Source organism: Paramormyrops kingsleyae, chromosome 7 (assembly GCF_048594095.1).
Source record: "Paramormyrops kingsleyae isolate MSU_618 chromosome 7, PKINGS_0.4, whole genome shotgun sequence".
NCBI lineage: Eukaryota > Metazoa > Chordata > Actinopteri > Osteoglossiformes > Mormyridae > Paramormyrops > Paramormyrops kingsleyae.
Window position 1 is genome coordinate 12693045 of NC_132803.1, and position 21778 is coordinate 12714822.

At 50.6% G+C, this 21778-nt stretch overlaps 1 protein-coding gene across 2 annotated transcripts in view; it reads left to right on the plus strand.

Moving 5' to 3' along the window:
• Positions 1-21778, plus strand: part of cntfr (ciliary neurotrophic factor receptor) — a 108447-nt gene that overhangs the window by 45514 nt on the left and 41155 nt on the right. For both annotated transcript variants that reach the window (XM_072714307.1, XM_023808665.2), the window contains exon 3: positions 16645-16878. In XM_072714307.1, coding sequence (XP_072570408.1) covers positions 16645-16878 — 234 coding nt within the window. The remainder of the gene's footprint in view (positions 1-16644; positions 16879-21778) is intronic.

Here is a 21778-nt window from a genome sequence, read left to right on the forward strand (position 1 = left end):
AAGTGGATTCTCAAGTGGGGAGCAGATTTTTATAAACATAAGTCAGGCAGCAGAGCCATAGGAAATTCAGTCTCCTTAGTGTGTAAAGCATAAAATAATTCACCTTAATTATGAATATTGCCTTGGTTCAATTTATAACGAGTCGCCTAATGAAATAAACAAACATCGACGTGACATATCAATGTGAAATGATGCTGTTGCCTTTGGCTTATATATTTAATATCCTGAATTTGACAGTGGGATTTAAAAAGCTGTTCGGTATAAATTAAATCCTTCCGAAAGCAGTAGATTAAAGATGACGGAATATCAGTGCCTTGGAAATGATTCTGTTTAATTCAGCTTCTGTTTGCTCATCAGCGATCAGGCTGTTTTGTAGTTGTTATTATGGAGCATATAATAGGGACCCCCAATCCCCCCCGCTCCCACCCTCTCATGTGTGGCTCATGTCTCCCTGCTGGACATCGATCGGCCGGCTGTGGGCTGAAATGTGGTGGTGGGGTGCTGTTCTGTAAAATGTATCGCACTTACCTGGTCCCTGGGTGTCAGCCCTTGAGAGAGTGTGATCTCTAAATGGTAATTAGTGCCACACAGGCTGAGACGTGCTCAGCCGGAGCCGGGTCGCCCCACACCACGCTGGGGCCATAGCGGCCCCCCTTTCCAGATTCATCCATGACACTTTGCTGAAACATTTTCTTTTTAGCCCGAGGCCACTTCCTCTGAGGTGAGATTTCTGCTGTCTGATGGATCCGCACCCCCCCCCCCCCCCCAAACCACTATTTAACTGAAAAAACAGAAGAAATGATTACTCTGGTAAATAATGATGACTGTACCGCGGGAAGGCGTCGGTGTCCTCTTTCTGTCGCAGGCCTGTCTTACACCGGCCCGGCTCGGCCCGGCCCCGTTCACGCCGTTGTTCCCCACGCCGAAATGTCCCTCGCTGGAGCCGCTTTGCTGTCTGAGTTCTGCAGAAAGGCAGGATTACGTTGATTTAAGTTGTGTTTTAAACACAGGATTAAATGGAAAACAAACAGCTTATTTCCAGCAGCCTGTGGTGGGCGTCTGTGTCATTGTTGTGACCCGTCTGCATCCCGGCTGGGGACTGGGTGGCAGGAGGCGAATGCCAGCCGGAGACCAGCGCCTCACACTGGACCTCGCTGCTTGAGCCCAGGTTTTGTTATCTTTGCCCCAGACGGCTGTTTTACATTTTCTATTTAATTTCCAGTAAATTGCGCCTGTGAGAGGCAAACGGCCAGTTCAGCACACGGGGTGGGGGGGTGGAGGGGGTGCCGCATCCGCGTCCGGGGGGGGGGGGGGGCGTAAATGCCTCGCTTGTGCTGCCGTGCGGATGCTGACTGCCTGTGACTCCCTCTCATTAAAATGCCCCGCGCTAAAAACGTCCCCTTTATGACATATTCCAAAATTAGCCTGTGCGGCAGTTTTTCCCCCCTAGAAACTGAGGGGTGGGGGGGGGGGACCTGATAATGGATGTGTTCTTGTTATCATCTCACTCCCGCTTCCTGTGCTCGCTGGATTACAGGATCACCACGCCGTGCAGATCGGCGTCGATGGGATGCTAATCGACTTGTGCTTCGCAAGGCCTCCAGCCTGCCAGGACAGAGGCAGGCCGCTGTGTAATCGCAGACTGCAGGCCGCTGTGTAATCGCAGACTGCAGGCCGCTGTGTAATCGCAGACTGCAGGCCGCTGTGTAATCGCAGACTGCAGGCCGCTGTGTAATCGCAGACTGCAGGCCCCTGTGTAATCGCAGACTGCAGGCCGCTGTGTAATCGCAGACTGCAGGCCCCTGTGTAATCGCAGACTGCAGGCCCCTGTGTAATCGCAGACTGCAGGCCGCTGTGTAATCGCAGACTGCAGGCCGCTGTGTAATCGCAGACTGCAGGCCCCTGTGTAATCGCAGACTGCAGGCCCCTGTGTAATCGCAGACTGCAGGCCGCTGTGTAATCGCAGACTGCAGGCCCCTGTGTAATCGCAGACTGCAGGCAGCTGTGTAATCGCAGACTGCAGGCCCCTGTGTAATCGCAGACTGCAGGCCCCTGTGTAATCGCAGACTGCAGGCCGCTGTGTAATCGCAGACTGCAGGCCCCTGTGTAATCGCAGACTGCAGGCCCCTGTGTAATCGCAGACTGCAGGCAGCTGTGTAATCGCAGACTGCAGGCCCCTGTGTAATCGCAGACTGCAGGCAGCTGTGTAATCGCAGATTGCAGGCCCCTGTGTAATCGCAGACTGCAGGCCGCTGTGTAATCGCAGACTACAAGCCGCTGTGTAATCGCAGACTACAGGCCGCTCGTGGGTGCCGTGTGTCTGCAGAAAGGCCCGCTCGTGCTTGTTTTAATCCGTTCATCATTGCTGGTGACTGGGTGTTTTGTATCCGAAGGCCTGGTCAGAGGGCATCGCAACGGCAAAGCCAGCAGGTTCCAGATTCAAGACCCGGCAGGGGGGTTTGGGGGCTGCATCATTGTACCTGTGAGTGATCATCGCGGTGACTGAGTGAAGCATCCAGCTGCCTGTGAGAGTGATGTGTAGGACTGCTTAGCCCAGATAAATGTTTTAATGTTAAATAATGCCGATACCACCTCTATTTTCAACTAAACGTTCTTTATTTCTGCATCACAGCTTGTTGACAGCCTCTCTGTCTGATGCCAAAGGAGAGTGATGAAGCGGTTTTATGTTTTATTTAGGTATTTTGAATATTTAATGGCTGCGTTTTACATTCCACGTCGCAGTCCTGAGGTTTGCTAACAGGATTTTATAGAGGATCCAGGTGCACGAAAGGCCAGGGAGGGGGGGGTGACACAGAGGTCCTTTTCAGAGGCACATTGAGGGTTCAAAGCCGCATACCAAACACCGACTATAAAAGCCAGATTCAGCTGGCCGCTCCCCCCCGGACCCCCCCGGACCCCCCGGCACAGACACGGAGGACAAATCGGTGCGGAGGCTGCCATGGTGCGACGCCTCGCGACCCTGATTTACGGTGTGGGGCTGTGTGTCCTGCACCATGCCCGGCCAGGAGCATTACAACATTTCTCTCACAAACAAACCTCCATCCGTAACCGCGGTATATTACCCTAGTGACCTCGCACACAGCAAATGTGCATCTGTCTGGGAGCGATGCCCCCCCCCCCGCCGCCCATCCTCGCCGCCATCTAGTCATAGTCATTTAGCGTGATGGATTTACCGAAGTGCCACATTAGGGATCAGCCACTGAGGCGTGCAGCAGAATGTTAACCGTGCCCTGGGTGCTGTGACAGCCTGTAGCGGTGGGGGCCACAGGCTGGGGGGGGGCACTGAGTCACAGGACGAGCCCCCGGGGCTGAGCCGACATGTCACGGCGTGCATAGTGCCAGGCGTTCCTGTTTTTTCACGTTTTTACACGCTCCTGCTTATCGCACCTGCTATCCTTCAAATAAACTGCTTTGCGTGCAATGAGACAGATGAGGGGGGAGTTTACAGTAAGGGAAGTCCATCAATTTCACTGCAATCATGCCAATTAGCCCATAATTGGACCCGCAGGCCCCGGTTCTGGCTCTGCCCGATGAGGTTGGCCTGAATAGGAGACGAGACGCGCGATCACTGCGGCAGAGCTCAGCTAGCCTTTGTCTTACTGCGTTACGCACCTCACGTTATCTTCCTGGAGGGTCATTTTTCCCATGCTAAGCACATCTTGGAGCGGATACAGGGTCTAGTGCTGTGAGACATACCAGCAGGGCCTGAGTATGGTGCTCCTGCAGCCTGTCCCAGGCGGCTGGCTTTGGTGACTTCAGCGAGGCCCCTGTCGATCCGTCTGGAGCCTGGGGTGCAGAGAGGGTGGGTGAGGCCGTGTGGCCAGGATTCCTCCTGACCTCTTCATTCCCACCGAGCCCTGACCAACTGTGATGGCGATCACTGTGTACTGCCTTCTCATTACCCAACCGCATCAGGAGGTTGGGCCTGGAAGCTCTTCCTCGCTGGTACCGCCCACACGAGTGCAGGCTAGTGGAGGATCCACTGGGTCATCACATCACAATGCTGCTCTGAGGGCACGTCTGAGGTGGTGTCTCGTATTAACCCAAGTGGCCATAACATGGGTCACTGCAACCAAGAGCCCCAGCCACCATGACGCCCCAGCCACCATGACGGCCCAGCCACTCGATCAGTTTGCTTCAGGGACGAGCTTCTCGTTAATGAATATTCTGCTCCCGCTCGTTCCGGCACAGCCAAGGCTCCTGAATTAGCTACCTTCTTCACCCAATGCCTGTGGTCTTCCTGTGATACTCAATGAAGCATCAAGGCTCAGTGCTGGAGAGTTACCAGAGGGAGCAGGAGATGAGGAACCTCCTTCCTTCTGAAAGCCATTTGATTCTCACTGTGTTTACCCTGGAAGGGGTCCCGCCCCCCCCCCCCCCCCCCCCGCAAAGCGCATGGACCATTTACCGGCTGGCCGGTGTGATTAAATAACCTTCATAAATGTGAAATGACTGCTCTTTCCAGACATCTCTGGTCTTGTTCTGGAGTTTTGGAAATGAGCTCTTTCTTTTTGCAGTAGAATTTGACGATTTTGGAAGGCCGTGTGAGAATTTATTATGCTCTCCTCACGAGCCGGAGACTCCGGAATGTTAAGCCTGCGAGAAAAGCCGGAGGATAACTTCATGTAAGATGAATGGAATATTCCGGCAGCCCAGTTCCATCTGTTCCATCAGTGGTCCAGACGGAGAGGTGTCTGAACTTTGAACAAGTTACAAGGGGCGAATGGTGTCACGCTTCTCTGACGGTACCAGGGAGCGGCTTGCTGACATATTCTCACCAGATCCTGACAAAGTCGCCTATTATTCGGCCGATTGGGCGGCGAGACGGCCAATGATCCGACGTCCAGGTGGCCCTATTCACAGCTGCTCCTCTCAGCAAGGTGCCTTATCTAAACAGGGGAGATCTTCTGGTGATAACAGCACAGAAGCTGCACTGTTTCCCAGCACACGTGCTCCATGGCATCTGAGCCGTACGCTGCTTCGGTTGTTAGGTGTGTTGGCTCACACCTTCCTGACAGGCCACTCTACTCTACGTTTGGCCAATCCCACGACTCCCCTCAGTCTGATGTCCCATGCAGACCCCCACGTGGACTGGGACGGAGGGCCGAGGTCGCCCATGTCAAGCTCCCCGGTTCCTGCGGCGTTACTCCTTAAACCCATTTTGCATTGGGTGCCCAGAGGAGGCCCTGCAGACAAGCAGGAATTAATTAGTACCTTGTGGGCCTTGAGAAGGTGTGATCCAATGGGAGGTGTCACTGGAATATTTAACATTTGTTATACATCCTTTCTTTGATCCAGTATTCCATTCTGTGAAAATTAATTTTATTTATTGCATTTCTTAGAGCATTCCAAGCTCTAGAGAAGGTTGACACGACAACACACCAAGACGCTGTGATTTGGGGGTTCAGGGGGCTTTTTAAACTTAATCCCCGTGTCTGGGATAATCTGGTAGGGAATTTTTTCATCTTTTGGGGGGTAATGACCTTTCTGTGCTCATTCTTATAATTACATGATAATCTTTTCCACTCTCCTGATGCTGCACTAATGGGACCCGGTTTTTGTCCGCAGGTTTTCCATCCGGGATTTTAGCAGGAAGTGTGTGAAATAATTAGGCGTCATGTGACACGGGACACTGGCTCTGCAAAGGCACTCGCCAGTCCGACCGACGTGGCTGTAGCTTTCGGCCAGATCCAACCTCAAAGTGCAGTCACAGAAACGCAGACCAACTCATTCACGGTCGATTCAGCTCAAGTTACTACTCGAGGCAGGACCCAGGCCCTTCAGAAATAACGATTATCGTGAAGATTATTTATGTGTGGAGGGGGATCTTAGGGAGAAATCCAGGCACCATGGGGAATTCCATCTTCTACCACGCGGCTTTATGGAACTGGCACTAAATTAAACTAAACGCTGTGGATGTGCGACAGCTGATGCACATATGATGCATGACAGGCTGCAGGTCTGCTGGTTCCTCAGAGCCGTGCCGCGTTTCAGCGCCCGTTCCCCTCTGGCCGTTTTCAGCAGCGTGATCCGAGCGTGACCGAATCCGGGCTGCAAATTGGTTTAAAGCGCGGCCGGATTGAATTGCCCAGCTTGCGAGGGGGTAGATGGATATTACTGCCTGGAGAACAGACAACAGCTCAATTGAGCTGGGGAGACACCTGACTGGTCATTGCAAGGGGATTAAGAGGAAATGATGTGTGCCAGCCGGCGTTCTGTGAGGATGATGGCGGCATGTGAGAGTGCGTGCGAAATGTCAGCTGAACGCAGGCCTGTCTCCTGAGTATAATGTGATGTAGAACAGCATGTTCTTTGTTAAACACGCATAAAAAATGGAGGATTATTTTTATGCCGGCCGTTCGCCCCGAGGGGCAGCGATGCGCTACGCACTATATATTTACAACGGAGTATGGCGGGCAGGATAAATAAATTACCCAAGATTCAATGCTGTGTTTTGGCGTGGACGCCTGTGCCGCTGCCCCAGATTAGCCCTGGTGAGCTGATGACATGCGACTCGTCACCTGACCCCCAGCCCCTGCGGCCCGTAGCTGCGCAGCGTTTGGGTTGCCAGATTGCACGGGGTCTGATTTCGATGAGGGATGCCATTTAGCCCCAGGACGGCTTCTCATTAAAGGCGGGCATTTATTTCTCACTACTTTCCTGGAACAGGTGAGGTGTTCACAGATACTCCCCCTCTCTGGAGTTCCCACCCCAAACCTGGCATGCTCTGGCTGACCCCCACGGGGGGCGTAACACGCAGCGCACTGTGTTACCATGCAGTTTCTGCATGTGGGAAAGGTGTGTGGCTTCCTAAGAGTCCTATGCTGCATCGACCGCTGATCCTGACTCCCCCCGCTGTCGCTTCACATGGGTCTGTGGCTGCTGTTAGTCGAAGCATCACACGGGGCCTGGGGGGGCCACCCAGTAAATCTGCACACAGCATATCTGCCCACTGGAGAGGGCATAGGGGAATGCGGTGGTGAGGGGAAGGGGACACTGTGATCTTGGGAGGGGGACGCAGTGATCACGGTGGGGGTGTGGAGAGCAGTGGCCAGGGGAGGGGGAATGGTGATCAGGGGAGGGGGAAGCAGCCTCCAAGCAGTCCAGGGCTCTGCGGCGTTTATGGAGAATGCCCACCCCTCCATTACTGCTTGGTTTCCCTGGATAGAGTATCAGTTCTATCGTGATGGGGGGGCTCCAAGCCTCCCTGGGGCCAGGGGTGCAAAGGCTGCCTGTCGCCAGTCCGACTTGCTTTGTCCCTCCCCGACACTCGGTGTGACCTTGAGGCCGCTCTGCCGTCTGTGACGTGGAGGAATTAATACATTTTACATGAGTCTCTGTGCCTCCCGTGGTGGTGGTGGGTGGATATGGTTACTCGGGCCGGAGGGCACTCGCAGGGTCCTCATCGCCCAGAAGATGGCTGCCAAGCCTGGGCACTACTGTCCCGCTGTTGCCCCAGGATGAGTGCAGGCGTTGGGGAAACGGCACAGAGTGAGGGTGTCCCACTGCCGATGTCTCCAGCACCGGCTGCTGTTGCATCCATATATGGTCCATCTGACCATATATCACGTGTTGTTGTGGGAACAGGTATCACTGTATTTCCTGCGGATTTATGCTGCTCTTTGCTGTACTGATGGTGGTGCTGGCTCATTGTGTCAGACATGGCTTGGGCCTATTAGCTCTGCTTTCATTTGAAAACATCCACAGACAGTTTTTAGGTCAGGTTCTCCACGGCAAAGAGGACTTTGCTGTCTGCCATTCACACGTCTCCGGTGTATCTGTGTTTGCTTTGAAGTGTGCGCCAAGATAAGCATTTAGCGCCTCTGCATGGATGGCGTCTCAGCCGCTGACTCTGTGAGGGCCCCCATGTCCGAGTGGAGCCGCGCTGGAGGGCTGCGTTCCCCATCCCTGCAGGTGGAGGCCGTGGAAGTGGCGGAGGGAGGTCTTTGGGCGTCCCTGAATCGCTGTTTACATGTTCCGGTAGCTCGCTGCTCAATCGCGTGGCCGACGGTCGGACAATGGCGCGAAAGCTGAGGAATGCCGGCTTGGATCCGGGTCGCGGGGAACGCCGGAAAGGAGATTCATCACGGTCGCTGGGCGTCACGGCACTGTACGCTCCTGCTGTATTACTGAAAAGCCCCAACGGCGGGCCTGCATGATGGATGTTGGCGTTTCAGTCCCAGTTTACCGAAGAATACATCAGTGCTGAGTGACGTTCAGGTGCCGTGATGTTTTGGAGCTAAATCACACGTGTTAAGTATGTCTCAGAGGGTAACGTAGTGTCAGTTTCACAATACCGTCCATTAATCGTGCTGCTTTTTACCTACATGCTTAAACACTGCGAACAGCCCTTTGGACCAGCAAGTCATCTGTTAGGGGCATTAGCCGAATCATGTCTTTTTCTTTTTGAACACCAAGCAGTTCTGGTCTTGGCACTAACATCTATCAACACATTAGACCCCTCCCTAAGAGACTGGATTGCAGAGCAGCTCCTAATGTTGGGTGTGCAAACCAAGAATTAATCGCTCTCAGCGGCTCATACGTGTCTGTTTGCAGAGAATGTGCCACAAAATGTGTTTTCAAACTAACACTAAACCCTCTGCTTCTGCAAATGATTGTCATAACTTGACGCGCAGACTAAGAAATGGACGTCCCATTTTTGCGGTAACACTAATGTGAGGACAGAGCTTCATAAATACTTCTAAGAGGACAGCTGTAGACAGAAGCTGGAGATGTGACCATTCAGAGTGAGAGCCTTTCTACAACACCACACCTCAACGCTCAACAGAACATGTCAATAGCCAACTTACTCAAAATCATTAGATCGCTTACAAATGCATCACCCAGGGAGCTCCTTACCGCTCAACAGGTCAACTTAAGGATGACAATGTACAAGGAAACTTTTTGAACAATGCGGCTGTTAACTGGGAACTTTCCTATTGATATTGGGCAGCAAATTTCTATTTGAAAAACTTTGATCAGCAGTGGTCAACTTTTCGTGATCATCCACATCCAGATGAGTTGCCCTTTGTCTCACCTGGTTGGCAGTTGCCTGGCAACATACTCAAAATGTTGGCCTGTATGTAATCACCTTAAGGGAGACAAACATGTATACACAAAGGATGGTGGATATCTTGGGTTTACCGTTAATATGGTCTCTGTAGCATTTGTGGCTCTAATACCAACACAGCCCAAAGAATTTATTGAATAGTCGAAGTGTCTCATTAGGACTTGGTGAGAAACGGTGACAGACTGCTTTGAAAGGTTAATTAATTCCAGTTCGTTTTGTTTAATCTCCAGAATAAGTCATGAATCGGTTGACCTTCTTCCGTCTTGGCAAGCGAAGACCAAATTGAAAGCAACCAAGATAAAAACTGTAGAAGGATGTGAGACCGCCCACTCAAAATGAAGGTTTTTGAATAAAGCGTGATATTAAATGCTTTATGGCATTAACAAGGCTGCGTTCAACTACTTCCTCTGTAGTCTAAATATAGGTCTAAGAAAAGGTCAGCCAGCATTCTGTTCAAAATTCCCAATTCAAGATGTTTCATTGGCCTTGTGCAACACGTGCACTGGGATGCTTACTCACCGAGCCGTGCCCGAGACAAGAAACAGCTAACAGGGCACAAAAAAATAGACAACAGGCACATAACAGTGCCAGGAAAACAAGTCACGCATTGTAATTCACGCAAAGTGCAGGTGCAGGGAATGCTGCAGTGCTGCCCATTTAGCCAGTCACGTTCCTCTGTACAGCTTTTCATGTTTTTAATTGTAGCCGCCTTTCTGTGGAATCTGCTCCACACCACACTCGCCGTCCCCTGAGTTCTCTCTCAAGCCCCCGTTTCCCTCGTTTAGCTGAACTCTGAAGCGCTGCAGTGTGAGCATGCTAGCCCACCGGAACTCATTACTCCGGCTCAGCATTTGGTGAATCAACAATGTATGTTGACATACGTATCTCACGGTCCAAGAATAATGTGCAGTGCAGGACAGACCCTCGGGATCGAGCTTTGTGCATTGTCCCCGTCCCAGGATTCTTCAAACTGGACCTCCCACTCCTTCTCCCCATTCATGGAGCCACCTTCCAGAAAGCACTAGCTCCCAGTTGTGGATGAGCCCTGCTAATGGTGCGTATGAGAGAGCGAGTAGAACAAACTCGGTACGGACTCTGACTTCGACCTCCAGTCATGACAGAGCTTGCTTTCAGACTGCGTTGGTGGCCTGCAGCATAACCTGATCTCTTTGAGGGGCCACGAGTTTGAGCTCCCTGCAAGAGGGCAGTGGTCATACTCCCGTTGCTCTGGTGAACAGCCATCTGTTTCAACATGTAGAATCATGCATTTGCAAGCTAGGTGAAGCTTCTTCAGACCAAGGCATGTGACAGCGGAGCAGATGCCTTGAAATGACTTCATGACCAGGTCCTGCCCTGGTCAGCTGTGGGCAGATCACAGTCCACATTTCATTAAGCCCTTTGTAAATGAGGGCAGTGTGGCTAATATTAGCCTTTGGTTAGAGAACCTCATTTCCTGAGTGCGATATGACCAGGAAGAAGGTCTGTAGGAGATCTCTGCTTGTTTGGAGGCAGCAGATGGTGCACAGTGACTGAGGAGCTTGAGGACTTGTCACCGGCTCTATTAATGGCTCTGCAGTGAAGCTCTAATCTCTGCAAGTCACTTCTTATGAAAGCATCTGCTAAGTCATTATGAGACGCACAGCACTGCAGTCCGCGGGAAGCCGCCCGCCGGGTGGGACCACCGGAGAGGTATGAGACGCGGCCGCGGGAGCCAGACTCATGCCGGGGTCTGACTGACGCCCCAGCAGGGCCCCTACCTGCTTTTTCGTTGCCCCCCCCCCCCTCCCCATGGTGGCCAGGTGTGAGGTGCTGGGCCTGATGAGCAGCTGACCGTGTATCCATCGGTTGGTGGCACTGACGCTCATCTTTATCCAGTCCTCTCACGCCGGCCTTCTGACGAGCCTCATGTCAGGGACCCTCCCAGCTGCGGATGGGCGCCTGCATGTCGGAGGGGAACCGCCTGCAGAACCCAGCCTGCAAAGAAACCTCTTACTTAGCATTTAGAATGTTTTATAATGCTTAGTGTAATGTTTAAAATGCGGGAATGGCACAGGCATTTCCAAATGTACTGTAGCACATTATGGATGCAAACATCAGCGAGAAGTGATTAACTGGGCTATGGAGGCCTCACGGTCATGCAGCTCATTTGCCTGTTTTGGGAGTGTATTTTACAATGCAAGCAAGGAATGACAAACGTCTGAATATATATATATAAATATATATAATGTGTGTGTTATATATCTGCACTGCAATATCAGGCTGTTACCCTCCTAAGGCGTATAATTTCTTCCTAGAGCAGAAGGAATGTATTATTCAAACATCAAGTTCATGCCTGCAGATATATAGACAGAAAAGGGCAGGATAAGCAGAAAAAGATCATTTTGGCTCCCCCACCCCCCCCCTGAAATGACAGATCCCGTGCGTTTGGTCGTGACGCCACAGCGGCTGCCGGTTCCCTGAGCACGGTGCAGTGGCAGCGTCACGCAGGAGGAGTGACGCTCTACAGGGGAAATCGGGGTCGCTGCTGTTCTGCTTCATGCTTTTTATGAGATCAGCAGGTGGCCGTGTAATTAAACATCTCTCCTTAAAATTGACAGAGTCGGGTCACTTACTGAATGTCATACCGGTGCAGACTGGATAATGATGCTATTGTCTTTTAAGGACTGGCTTGAACTCATAATCATAGGCTGAGAACTATTCAGAGCTAAAGTGCCCCTGGCAGATGATCGAAAACCTGACCTTGAGTGGATCTACTGTGAGGCACACCTGAAGGACTTGCTCGTTCACAAGTGGGTCGGGTCAGGTCTGATTAGGTCTGAACCTCAAACGTCTTGCAGTCCGAACAGGAGGCCATGGTGCAGCCAAAGGCCTGACACACGCTCCCAGCTTGCCCTTTGAAAAGTGAAGACAATAACCCAACCAGCCTGACCCACTTTAGCAACATCAATCATTTAAACCCCAGAGCTCAATGTGAAGGACAAATATTTCTGATACAATAGTCATAAGCTTCTAATCCCATTGACATTTACGATACAGTCCCCGTACGTGACCCAGAGATTTCACTGAAGATGCAGTCATGTGACGCCGCAGTACCATAACAACAGAGCTCTGTGTGTAACAGCTGTCCCAGACCTGAGACTCGCTCATTCTCGTCAGAACACGCTGGTAGATAGCTGTGACAGCGCTTGTTTCAGCCGCGACATCACGGCATGAGGATGCAATTTGTCTCCAAAATGCCGACATTTCGCCGTGTTTTTTCGCCGGTCCTTTGCAGTTATGTTGACATCTGCACGGCTGCCTGTGGTTCTGAGCTCTTCTTGCAGGTGACACATTTTACTGAACAGGAAGCCATAGAAAATAAGGCGATCAGTGCTGCTTAAGTGTAAGTATTTCACTTTTCCACAAAATGATGAATGTGGAACCCTGCAGTCCGTGTCAGACTGCAGCTACGCACAGAAATCGGGGTGGGGGAAGGGGCTGGCGTCTCGCAGTGGGGTGAGACTCGAACCCACGCACCTCTTCCACCCCGAAGCCCGTGGGTGGCTGTTTGGTACTCCCTCGCATCAACCGCTGGAGTCCATATTGTGCTTGTGGCCCTCGACATCCAAAATGCAGGCTACCAGCAAATCGGCCCAGTCTTAATCTTGTGTCAAAGTCGGCCCACACCTTCAGCCTTCAGTGGTCCTGGAGGTCCATTTGAGCCAAATGTCCCTAGATAACATGCTGTGGTCCAATGGCAGGGTGATATTTTTTTCCATTTCCTACCGGTTTGAAATTATGCCCCCACCCCCTTCCCTGGATCCGACTGGGCCCAAGGCACACTTGCGGAACCGTGCCGCTGGAGATATGTGCCTGCAGAATCCACATGCAGGTTATTTTTAACTGGCCATTGTTGACGGCACCTGAGGCATGCTGGGAATTTTGTGTGCCCTCCCCTGCTACTCCGGGGCCACCGTGATAAGAGCGCACCAGACAGGAAATGGATTTATTCACGAGCCACCAAAGTATCACGAAAAGTGGGGGGGGGGTGGGTGGTTGGTCAGGATGATTCTTCAAAGGGAGCAAAATGATAGTTACATCATCTTAGGGTGTTTACCGAAAGTGCTAAATTACGTGCTCCGTGTTCTTCTGATCCCAGCAGGGCAGAGATGATGCTCCCCTTGAATCAGACGATTTAAAACAGGCGGTGGTGGTAGTGGAGACTTTAATTTCTAATCCCCATGCTGATAATCCCGTTTGGGCTGCCTGCGTGTCTGCGTGCACTGGGATCTGGGGGAGGAGGAGGAGGAGGGGGGGGGGGGGGCAGCAAAGCACCAGGAGAAGGAAAACTTCACCGAGTTTTAATTAAATAGCACCAACACGGTAAAAAAAAAAATCCATCTGGATTTGATTGTGACATTTCCCTCATACTAAGGATGGACGGTAGGGTGTTTTCCTGCTGCTAGACACAAATGTCAGTATGTGAGACACGAGTTACCCCACCTTCTACATGCATTTAATGTTTTGCCCACTTATACAGCAGAATATTTTGCAGGAGCTCTTTGTTCAGGCTGTACTACACTGGAGCCATGCTGTAACGCCTATTATGAAGAAGATTCTGGATGCCAGCCTATAAATAGGTGCTGACTTGGGTCCCATCCGCTCTTGCTTGTGCTTGCAGCCGCAATCCTGGCATGGAGCAGATGGGGGGAGATGGAGACGGAGCACGAGTGTCTGGACTCTCCCCAAACGGCTGCTGGGGTTTGAAACATCCTTGTTTTTAAACCCTGCGGCAGTCTGTGTGTTTGCAAGACACAAAACCCATTTTACAGCACTTCTTAAATTAATAACAGCACACAGTTTAATTTAATTTGCAAATATTGGCAGCAAGACTAGCTATTTTTAAATTTTTCTTTTTCCAAATGTCTAAGCACTATCGATTTGACTGAGCCGAGTAAATGTTTCAGATGACTAAATGTAAAAGTACACTACATGGCAGAAAACTGATCTTAAACTCAAGTATTAGTGTGAAAGCTGAAAGCAGAGGAACCGTGGACGCTGCCTATCACCGCTGGTGCATGCAGCCTTGGCTTTGCTGTCTCAGGCATTCAGCCCTTGTTTGAGACTCATACGGTAAATGCAGACAGGTCTGCGCTCGCTGCCTGGGTTTCTGCAGTTTCTAAATGCAGTAACAGATATGTTTTTATTTTAAACCTTTTTCTTGTTTTTTCATTTTGGAGCTGGAGAACCACTCGCATAATGACATGAATTTCTATAAACAGCAGAAATATTAATTTTGTCATGTTAATATCAAAGCAACGGGTAGTCATGGCATCAAGACATTGTTTGTTTGTTTGACCGTTTCTTTGTTTATCACTGTTTTTGTTTGTCTATTAGTTTGTCCTTGTTTGTTTGGTCTGTCTTTGTCGGTGTCTGTTACCTTTTTTGTCTGTTTTCTGTTTGTTTGTCTTTTTGTTTGTTTGTCTTTCTGTTTGTCTGTCTATTTGCCTGTTTGTCTGTCTATTTACCTGTTTGTCTGTCCGTCTCTTTGTCTGTCTGTCTGTCCCAACTTCAAAGCACCAAGCTGCTTTTCTTCCAGCTCTTTGTTGTGCTCTGACAGCAAACAGCTTTCGGCTTCTTGTTTCTTCAGGATGGGTCCCTGCACATCAACAAGCATTTTAATCACGCGTATTTGAAATTCCTGTGTTTGTACAATTTGTGTTTGGAAGGGAAAAAGTCATAATAGTTTTCTGTTGGAACGATTCTGTTCCGGTGTGTCTCTCATCTGAGAGACATTTTGCCTGACGTCATCGTCCCCACCGGGTACATGCTTACCCAGTACGTCTCCGAAATGTACATTGGTTCATTCTGTTGTTGCTGAACACAGTAACTGTTTATTCTGAAATCACAAGTCAGTCTGAGATTTTGTCCCAGGACTCAGCTCTCAGCATATGTAAAATGAATTCCCAATGCCTTTAAATAAATCAGACTGTCAGCATGAGACTATTTATCCACAGTTCGATTAAATATATCCGATTATGGATTTTTGATATGTATATTCACATATATACCTATACATTTGTGTCATGTACAGTACTGTGCAAATGTCTTAGGCAGTCAAATGGTTAAAACTATTTATCTGGGTATTAAGTATATATGTGCTCAGAACAAAAAATGCAATCTAACGTTAGAACATATGCAAATGAAGAGTAGCACAATAAAGAACAACAGGGACGGGAAAAGGAATGTCTTCTTCAAACCTTTCCTCAGGAGCACCTCAACCATTCCACATATTCATTAAATTTCACCACCAGCTCATTTAATTAATTGATTGATTGATTGATTTGATTGATTTTGATTTAAAAGTCAGTGAGATATTGATTAGCCATATGAGGTGTGCTAGTGGTCGAGTCAAATAAACCTGCGTGTATTGCAGGGGTGTAATGGACCGTAAACGTACATAAATGCCATTTACACACCTTTTTAATTAAAAAACAGCATTTATTACACAATAAAAATGTTTGAGTAAAAAATCCCCATTGTACATTACTTTAGTCTACAACAGCACACCATACTGACCCTATCAGCATATCAACAAATTGGTACAACCATAACCTCCCCCTTTCACTCCCTGACAAAGCAGCCGGTGCTTACGAGCAAGCAGATCAATGACAAATCCTGCAGCATGCATGCGGAGAAGTGGACATCAGACAACATTTTGCAAGAATCGCAAACATCCCAAAAAATCCACGGTGCATGTTGGGGTTCATTTTCCTGGATCTCTTGTTTGCTTTGGAATGTTTTGAAAACGGTTTTCAGTAAAATCAAATGTTTAGTTTTATTGTAGTTGATTTGCTACATTTCTCAGGAATTAAAATTCTTGAAACTACTTGTTCAATCTCAACACCGTCTGGTCACTGTTGCACATCAAACCCAAACTTTCCAACCATCTTCTGTACCTACTTGTCCTATTCAGGGTCGCGGGGGTCCGGATCCTATCCCAGAGGCTAAAGGCGCTCGGCAGGGAACAACCTATCACAGGGCACCAACCTATCACAGGGAACAACCTATCACAGGGCACCAACCTATCACAGGGAACAACCTATCACAGGGCACCAACCTATCACAGGGCACCAACCTATCACAGGGCACACGAACACACCATTCATACGCACAAACTTCTGTGCCACCACACTGCCCCAAGCCCAAACTATTATTCTAAATTATTATTATTAAATAATAATACTATTAACATGATGATGACTTACTGCAGTCCTGCATCGATATTAGATGGTATATCCACCTGTCTTTAATGTGGACATGTATATTGGATGGTTGCTGCTAATCCTGTGGGGTGACTTTCGGAGAGGCTATGACACGACCAAGCTGACGCACTTTTAGAAACATCACATCACATCATTCTACACTAACAAGTGTCACTAACAAACGTCTCTTTGACTGCTTAAATCTTTGCACATTACTGCATGTGTAAAGGTGATCCATGTATTGAAGGCATGCTTAGTGTTTTTAATGCCTTGCAGTCAGGGATGTCTGACCTTCCCCCCCCCCCCCAGGTGCACGAGTGCAGTATGAACGCATGGGCAGTGATGTGACCATGCAGTGCGGCACGCTGGAGGCCGACGCCTCCGTCACCTGGAAGGTGAACGGCACGGATGTCAAGGCGCAGCGGGTGGAGCAGGGATCTCGGCTCATCCTCAAGCAGGTGGACCTGAGCTCCAGCGGCCTCTACAGCTGCTTCCAGGACCCCGGCGGCGAGCGGCGCGACCAGATCAACCTGCGGGTGGGCAGTGAGTAAACCCCCCCCCCTGCCCCCCGTCTTCTCTCCCCTCCTCCATGTCTGTTTACCCAAGGTGTGTTGGGGGGGGGGGGGGCTTCCTTATGTAAACCCTCAGAAGGTATAAAAGCTTCATCAGGAGAGTAAGGCTGTCACACACCCCTGCCCAATCAGGATTAGGATGGGGGGGGGGGGGTGCATGGTCATTTGGCCTGAGAGTCCTCTGACAGTGTATACTGAGGATGACGTAATTAACTCCCCCCCCCCCCCCATAAACCACTGCATCATGGGTGATGACATCATCAGGGCTTAGGTAACAGCACCAACTGTTATTTATTATTAAAATTTCACACCGAGACTGAGGCATTTTTTCATGTACATTTACACCGATGATGGCCGATGAATTATGAATTGTATGACTTTGCTTTTTATAAACTGCCAGGATTAACAGTTATTTTTCAATCTCCTGGACCATGATGGTGATATAATGTGAACAGTGAGTGTTGTGATATTATCTGATAAATCGTGTAGAGATGATGGGGAGAGCGGAGGCGGGGGGCGGGGGGGGGCGGCTGTTGTCTCTCGCAGTGGTAATAGCATTACGCTGGGGATATTACCAGGGGTGCTCTGCAAGCTTGACGAGATTCTGATTAACTAGGGGCTTCTGTCTGAGGGAGACGGTCGCAGGAGTCTTGTGGGACAGCATGCCGGCCGGTCAGTGAGTCGCTTCCAGCCAATCAGGGGGCTGTCACTGCAATAAACCATTGGACCAGAAAAGGATTTACCGGCCAATCAGTGCGCATGGAACAAGTGTAAAAGCCATCACAGCAGCTGCAGGTGGGGCCGGGGGGGTGGGGGGTGGTGCAGCGATACCCTGCCTCTGTTTTTATCTTTCCCTAATGAAATGGGTGAAGTGGTGCATCAGCAGGGGGGGGGGGAGTGGCAAATTTCGCAGAGCCAGGTGTGCCCCACGCCGTGCCCCCCCAGCTCCGGATTCCGAGCCGGACTCCTCCGACCCAGCATTACGCTGGCCGATACGGGGCTCAGATGCCATCACGGGGGGGGGGGGGAGGGGAGAGAACGTTAGCGAGGTGCCGTGAATGTGCACATGAGCTCGATCACCAGGAAATGTCTGTAAAGCGTGTGAAGCGTGTGACTTACTGTACAGAGAGGCTCCGCAGTGACATGGGGGGTGGGGGCCAGGTATGCGTTACGCCCCAAGGCAGTGCGCCGCTGCCCATACAAAGACCTCCTCGGGGTGGGGTCTCTGTCCAGCTCTCCTTCATTCTCTCTCTGTCGTATCAAAGCCATTCATCCAGTTTCCCCCTCTCTCTTTCTCTATGAGGGAGAGGTAACAAGATAAGAGGCTCCCTAAGTGCTGCAGTTAATGTGGCAGAGTCCTGGGGCTTGAATGTCTTGTGACACGAGACAGCGGCCTCCAGACCAGCCCGTCGTCCTCCTGCTCCTGCCCCCCAGAAGGAAACACTCGCCTGTCTAAATACTTCACCTTCAACTGCATTATCATTTTTAAGTTTTGTGACACAGCTGAGGTCACTGTCTCCAAGCCGTGTTTTGCATCATGTTCCTGTAACGTTCGACGGACGTTTACTCTCAGACTGCCTGTAGGCCATTACAAAGCTGTGCTGTTGACATCTTCTTTTGTTTATAGCTTTGGGATGAGGCCTTTCTGCTGTTTCCGATGTGCTACCAGCCCCAAGCTGGGTTTGTTTAGAGCTGTGAAAGCAACTAAGTCAGACCCTCCCTCTGGTTCCCTAATCCACTAACCAGCGCTGCCGAATCCCAGCCTAAACCCTCTTTGCAATTTGAGAAATTCCCACTGCCCTCAGCTAAATGGAAAGTGTGGGAATCTCTCCGGTCCCTGCTTCTCCTCAGCCCTGCGCTCTGTCCTTCCCAGCGGGAGGAGATTGGCGTCCTTACCCGGCCTGCGGAGACGACCTTCACTCCCCCTGTCACTCCGTTTTGTTTTCACCATTTAAGAGATGCAGGCATCCCGTTAGACGCCATGTGCCTATAGGCCTCAGACAGAATTGTGGGTGGGGGCTGGTGGCAGGTCCTGATGGCACAGCATGTGATCGGGCCGGGGGGGGGGGGGGGGGGTTTATGTCGGATCGGGTAGATGGCTCAGGGTGGGGTTAGGAACTAGAGGCTATGAAAAAAAAGTCTCAGTGATCCCACTGTTCTGTTTTACTGACACAATAATTACCCTCCCCCTACCTTTTTTGGGTAATTTCATTTGTAAAGGACAAACACAATTATGCTGTTTTGTCAGGGACCTCAGGCTTACTGCTGTATGTAATTAACATGTATCGCTTAAAGTCAGTGCAGTTAAACATTCTGACTAAATTAGCCAACTCATACTGAATTTTCAGGCCCTTTCTGTGAAATTGAATTCTTTCATTCCTTAAATGGGGTTTACTTTTTGAAATGCGGGTTATTTGTACATGACGTCAGCCTGAGAGTGAGTAAACACCAGCAGGAAGTGTTTGGTGACGTTACTGTGTTTGTGCAGGGGCCTTTGCGTCGAGCACCGGGATTTTTGCGTGTAGGGGGGATTCGCCTGGGAAACGGTCACGCTGCGCATATGCACGTGCCCCCCCCCCCCCCCTCGTGCGAACGCCGTGCCTCAGGAGGTCCGGAACGCAGCAGCTTCCGCTCAGAATCACCCGGAGCGTGGGAAGTGAGGCCAGTGGAATGGCTTGGATCAGCTGTTCCACTGGCACATAAATTAGCTTTAAAATATAAATTAAATTTCAATGTATAAAATATTAAAATCCTAATATTCAGCATCATTCACTATGGGGAGCCGGCATAATGAAGCACACTTAATATTTGTAATTATTATTTCTGTTATTATACCATTAAAAATGCGAGCTTCGGAGTTCTCGGTGTTAGTTAACGTGTACTGCTGGGCGGGGCCGGTGTTTGAATGAAGGACATATGGCCTGTGGAGGGGGGGGGGGCGAGGCACGGGAAACTGCTGTGTGGTCAGATTGAATCGGCCTTAATGACATCAGCGACTTTCTGAACTATTTATGGTTTTTTTCTTGGACTGAGAAAAAGGAAACTCCCCCCCACCCAAATTGCATATATTTACCCGCCCCCCCCTGTCAGATGAATTGCCTGTGATTAATATACTGCTCATGGTTTGTATCTCCGGGGATTGTGGCGAAAGGGTTGAGCCAGGCCATAACGCCATGACTGGGGGGGGGGCAGTGCTGAGGGGTCGCAGATGAGCTTGCCCTGCGGCCCGCGGACTGGGGACCGCTCTCCCATCACCAGCATGCCGACCTCATAATCGCAGTAATTCTGACAGGGAGCAGCAAGGGGTCAGCTGTGCCCCAGCGAATCGCCGACAACCTCGGGCATGTTTGTTACTGCTGCGTTCACTGTCAGCTTCAGAGGAAATATTTCAAAATGCATAAAGTCAATAAAGCGTAAGTCAGTCACAGCGAGCCGACTGCGCGTAACCTCCAGTGCGGCAAGAGACAGTCGGCGAGCTGCTGACCTTCGCCTGAAATGCACGCCGTTTTGGTGCATTTCAGCATAAAATCATTGCGCCTGGGAGGGGGGGGGGCTTAGGGAGCAGCATGCCGTCTGCTGCAGCCTGCGTCTGCTCCGTTACGATCTAATTAAAACCACCACGGTCGGCTGAGCGCAACACATCCCCATCTAGGATTAATGTTGGATCGGTGTTCAGGAAAAACCATGCGAGCGGCCCACGTTTGTCGGGCCTTGGGGCGGTGGGACCTTGGGAGTCGGAGGTTCTCGGGAGCGAGGACAAGCCCCAGACAGTTTGGAATCTTCTACTTGTGATTGTTGGATTCTCATATAAGCCTCTATAATTATGCTAGTTTGGTGCTGTGGTCAACAAATCTGAAATGAGCCTGTTTTGCATGCGGTGGGGAAGTCAAGGATTACTCAGGATTGTCACAAATTACGCGTCTTACTGGAAAATATTTATAGCCTCTGATCCCCTGGCAGGGCAGGAGGTGAAAGCGGCCTGCCTCGGATTTAAGGTTTACAGTTGAGCCCTCAGCCTGTAACCGCCCAACAAACTGTTGACGTTCCGGCACCCCACCCCCCGATTCCAAATCTAGCTGCTGGGCTGGCATGAAATGGCAATTTTCCCACCAAATAGGGGATGCGTCAAAGCATCCTTTGTGAGTTCTAATGGCGAGGGGGCGAGGGGGCGAGGGGGATGGCCACAGAGCACACAAAAGAAACACAACTGGAAATGGGATACTTTACTGAATATTGGGGGGGTAAAGATATTTATTAAACGTCTTCCTTGTTAAACCAGGCTTCCAGAGAGAGGCTATAATACATCTCACTTCTGCATCCTTAGCGGACATGGAACAGATGTGGCCTCTCACTGCAGTCAGGGCTGGCCCCCGTCCAGGCCGGCCCCCGTCATCTCCATAAAGGAGCCTCTGCACGGTGCTTGTGGCAGGTTCGGGGGGGGGGCAGGCATAATACCTGGGATGTTTAATTAGCAAGAATGGAGAGCTTCCTTCGTGGTCTTTGTGAATGCTGAGTGTGTAAGATGTGGAGCATCACAGGCTGCGGGGGTCTCTGTACATGGGGGGGTGGCAGGGGTGGGGGGGAAGTTTCACAGCTATGTGAGCAGTGAGATATCCGCTCGCAGGATGTATGTTTCTGTGTGCATCACATAACCAACAGGGACCCAGCAGAGACTGACAGGATGACAGGGGGCCCTGCTGAATAATGCGGCATGATCACTGCACTGATCAATGGCACTGTGCTCCATTAAGTGTCAGAGCCAAGCGGGGGGGGGGGGGGTAAGACCGTGAGAGGCAGGGTGGCCGGGGCTGCCAGTCAGCCCATGCGGGATGCTGGCGTGTAACGCGATGCCCGGCGAGGAGGCAGGGGGC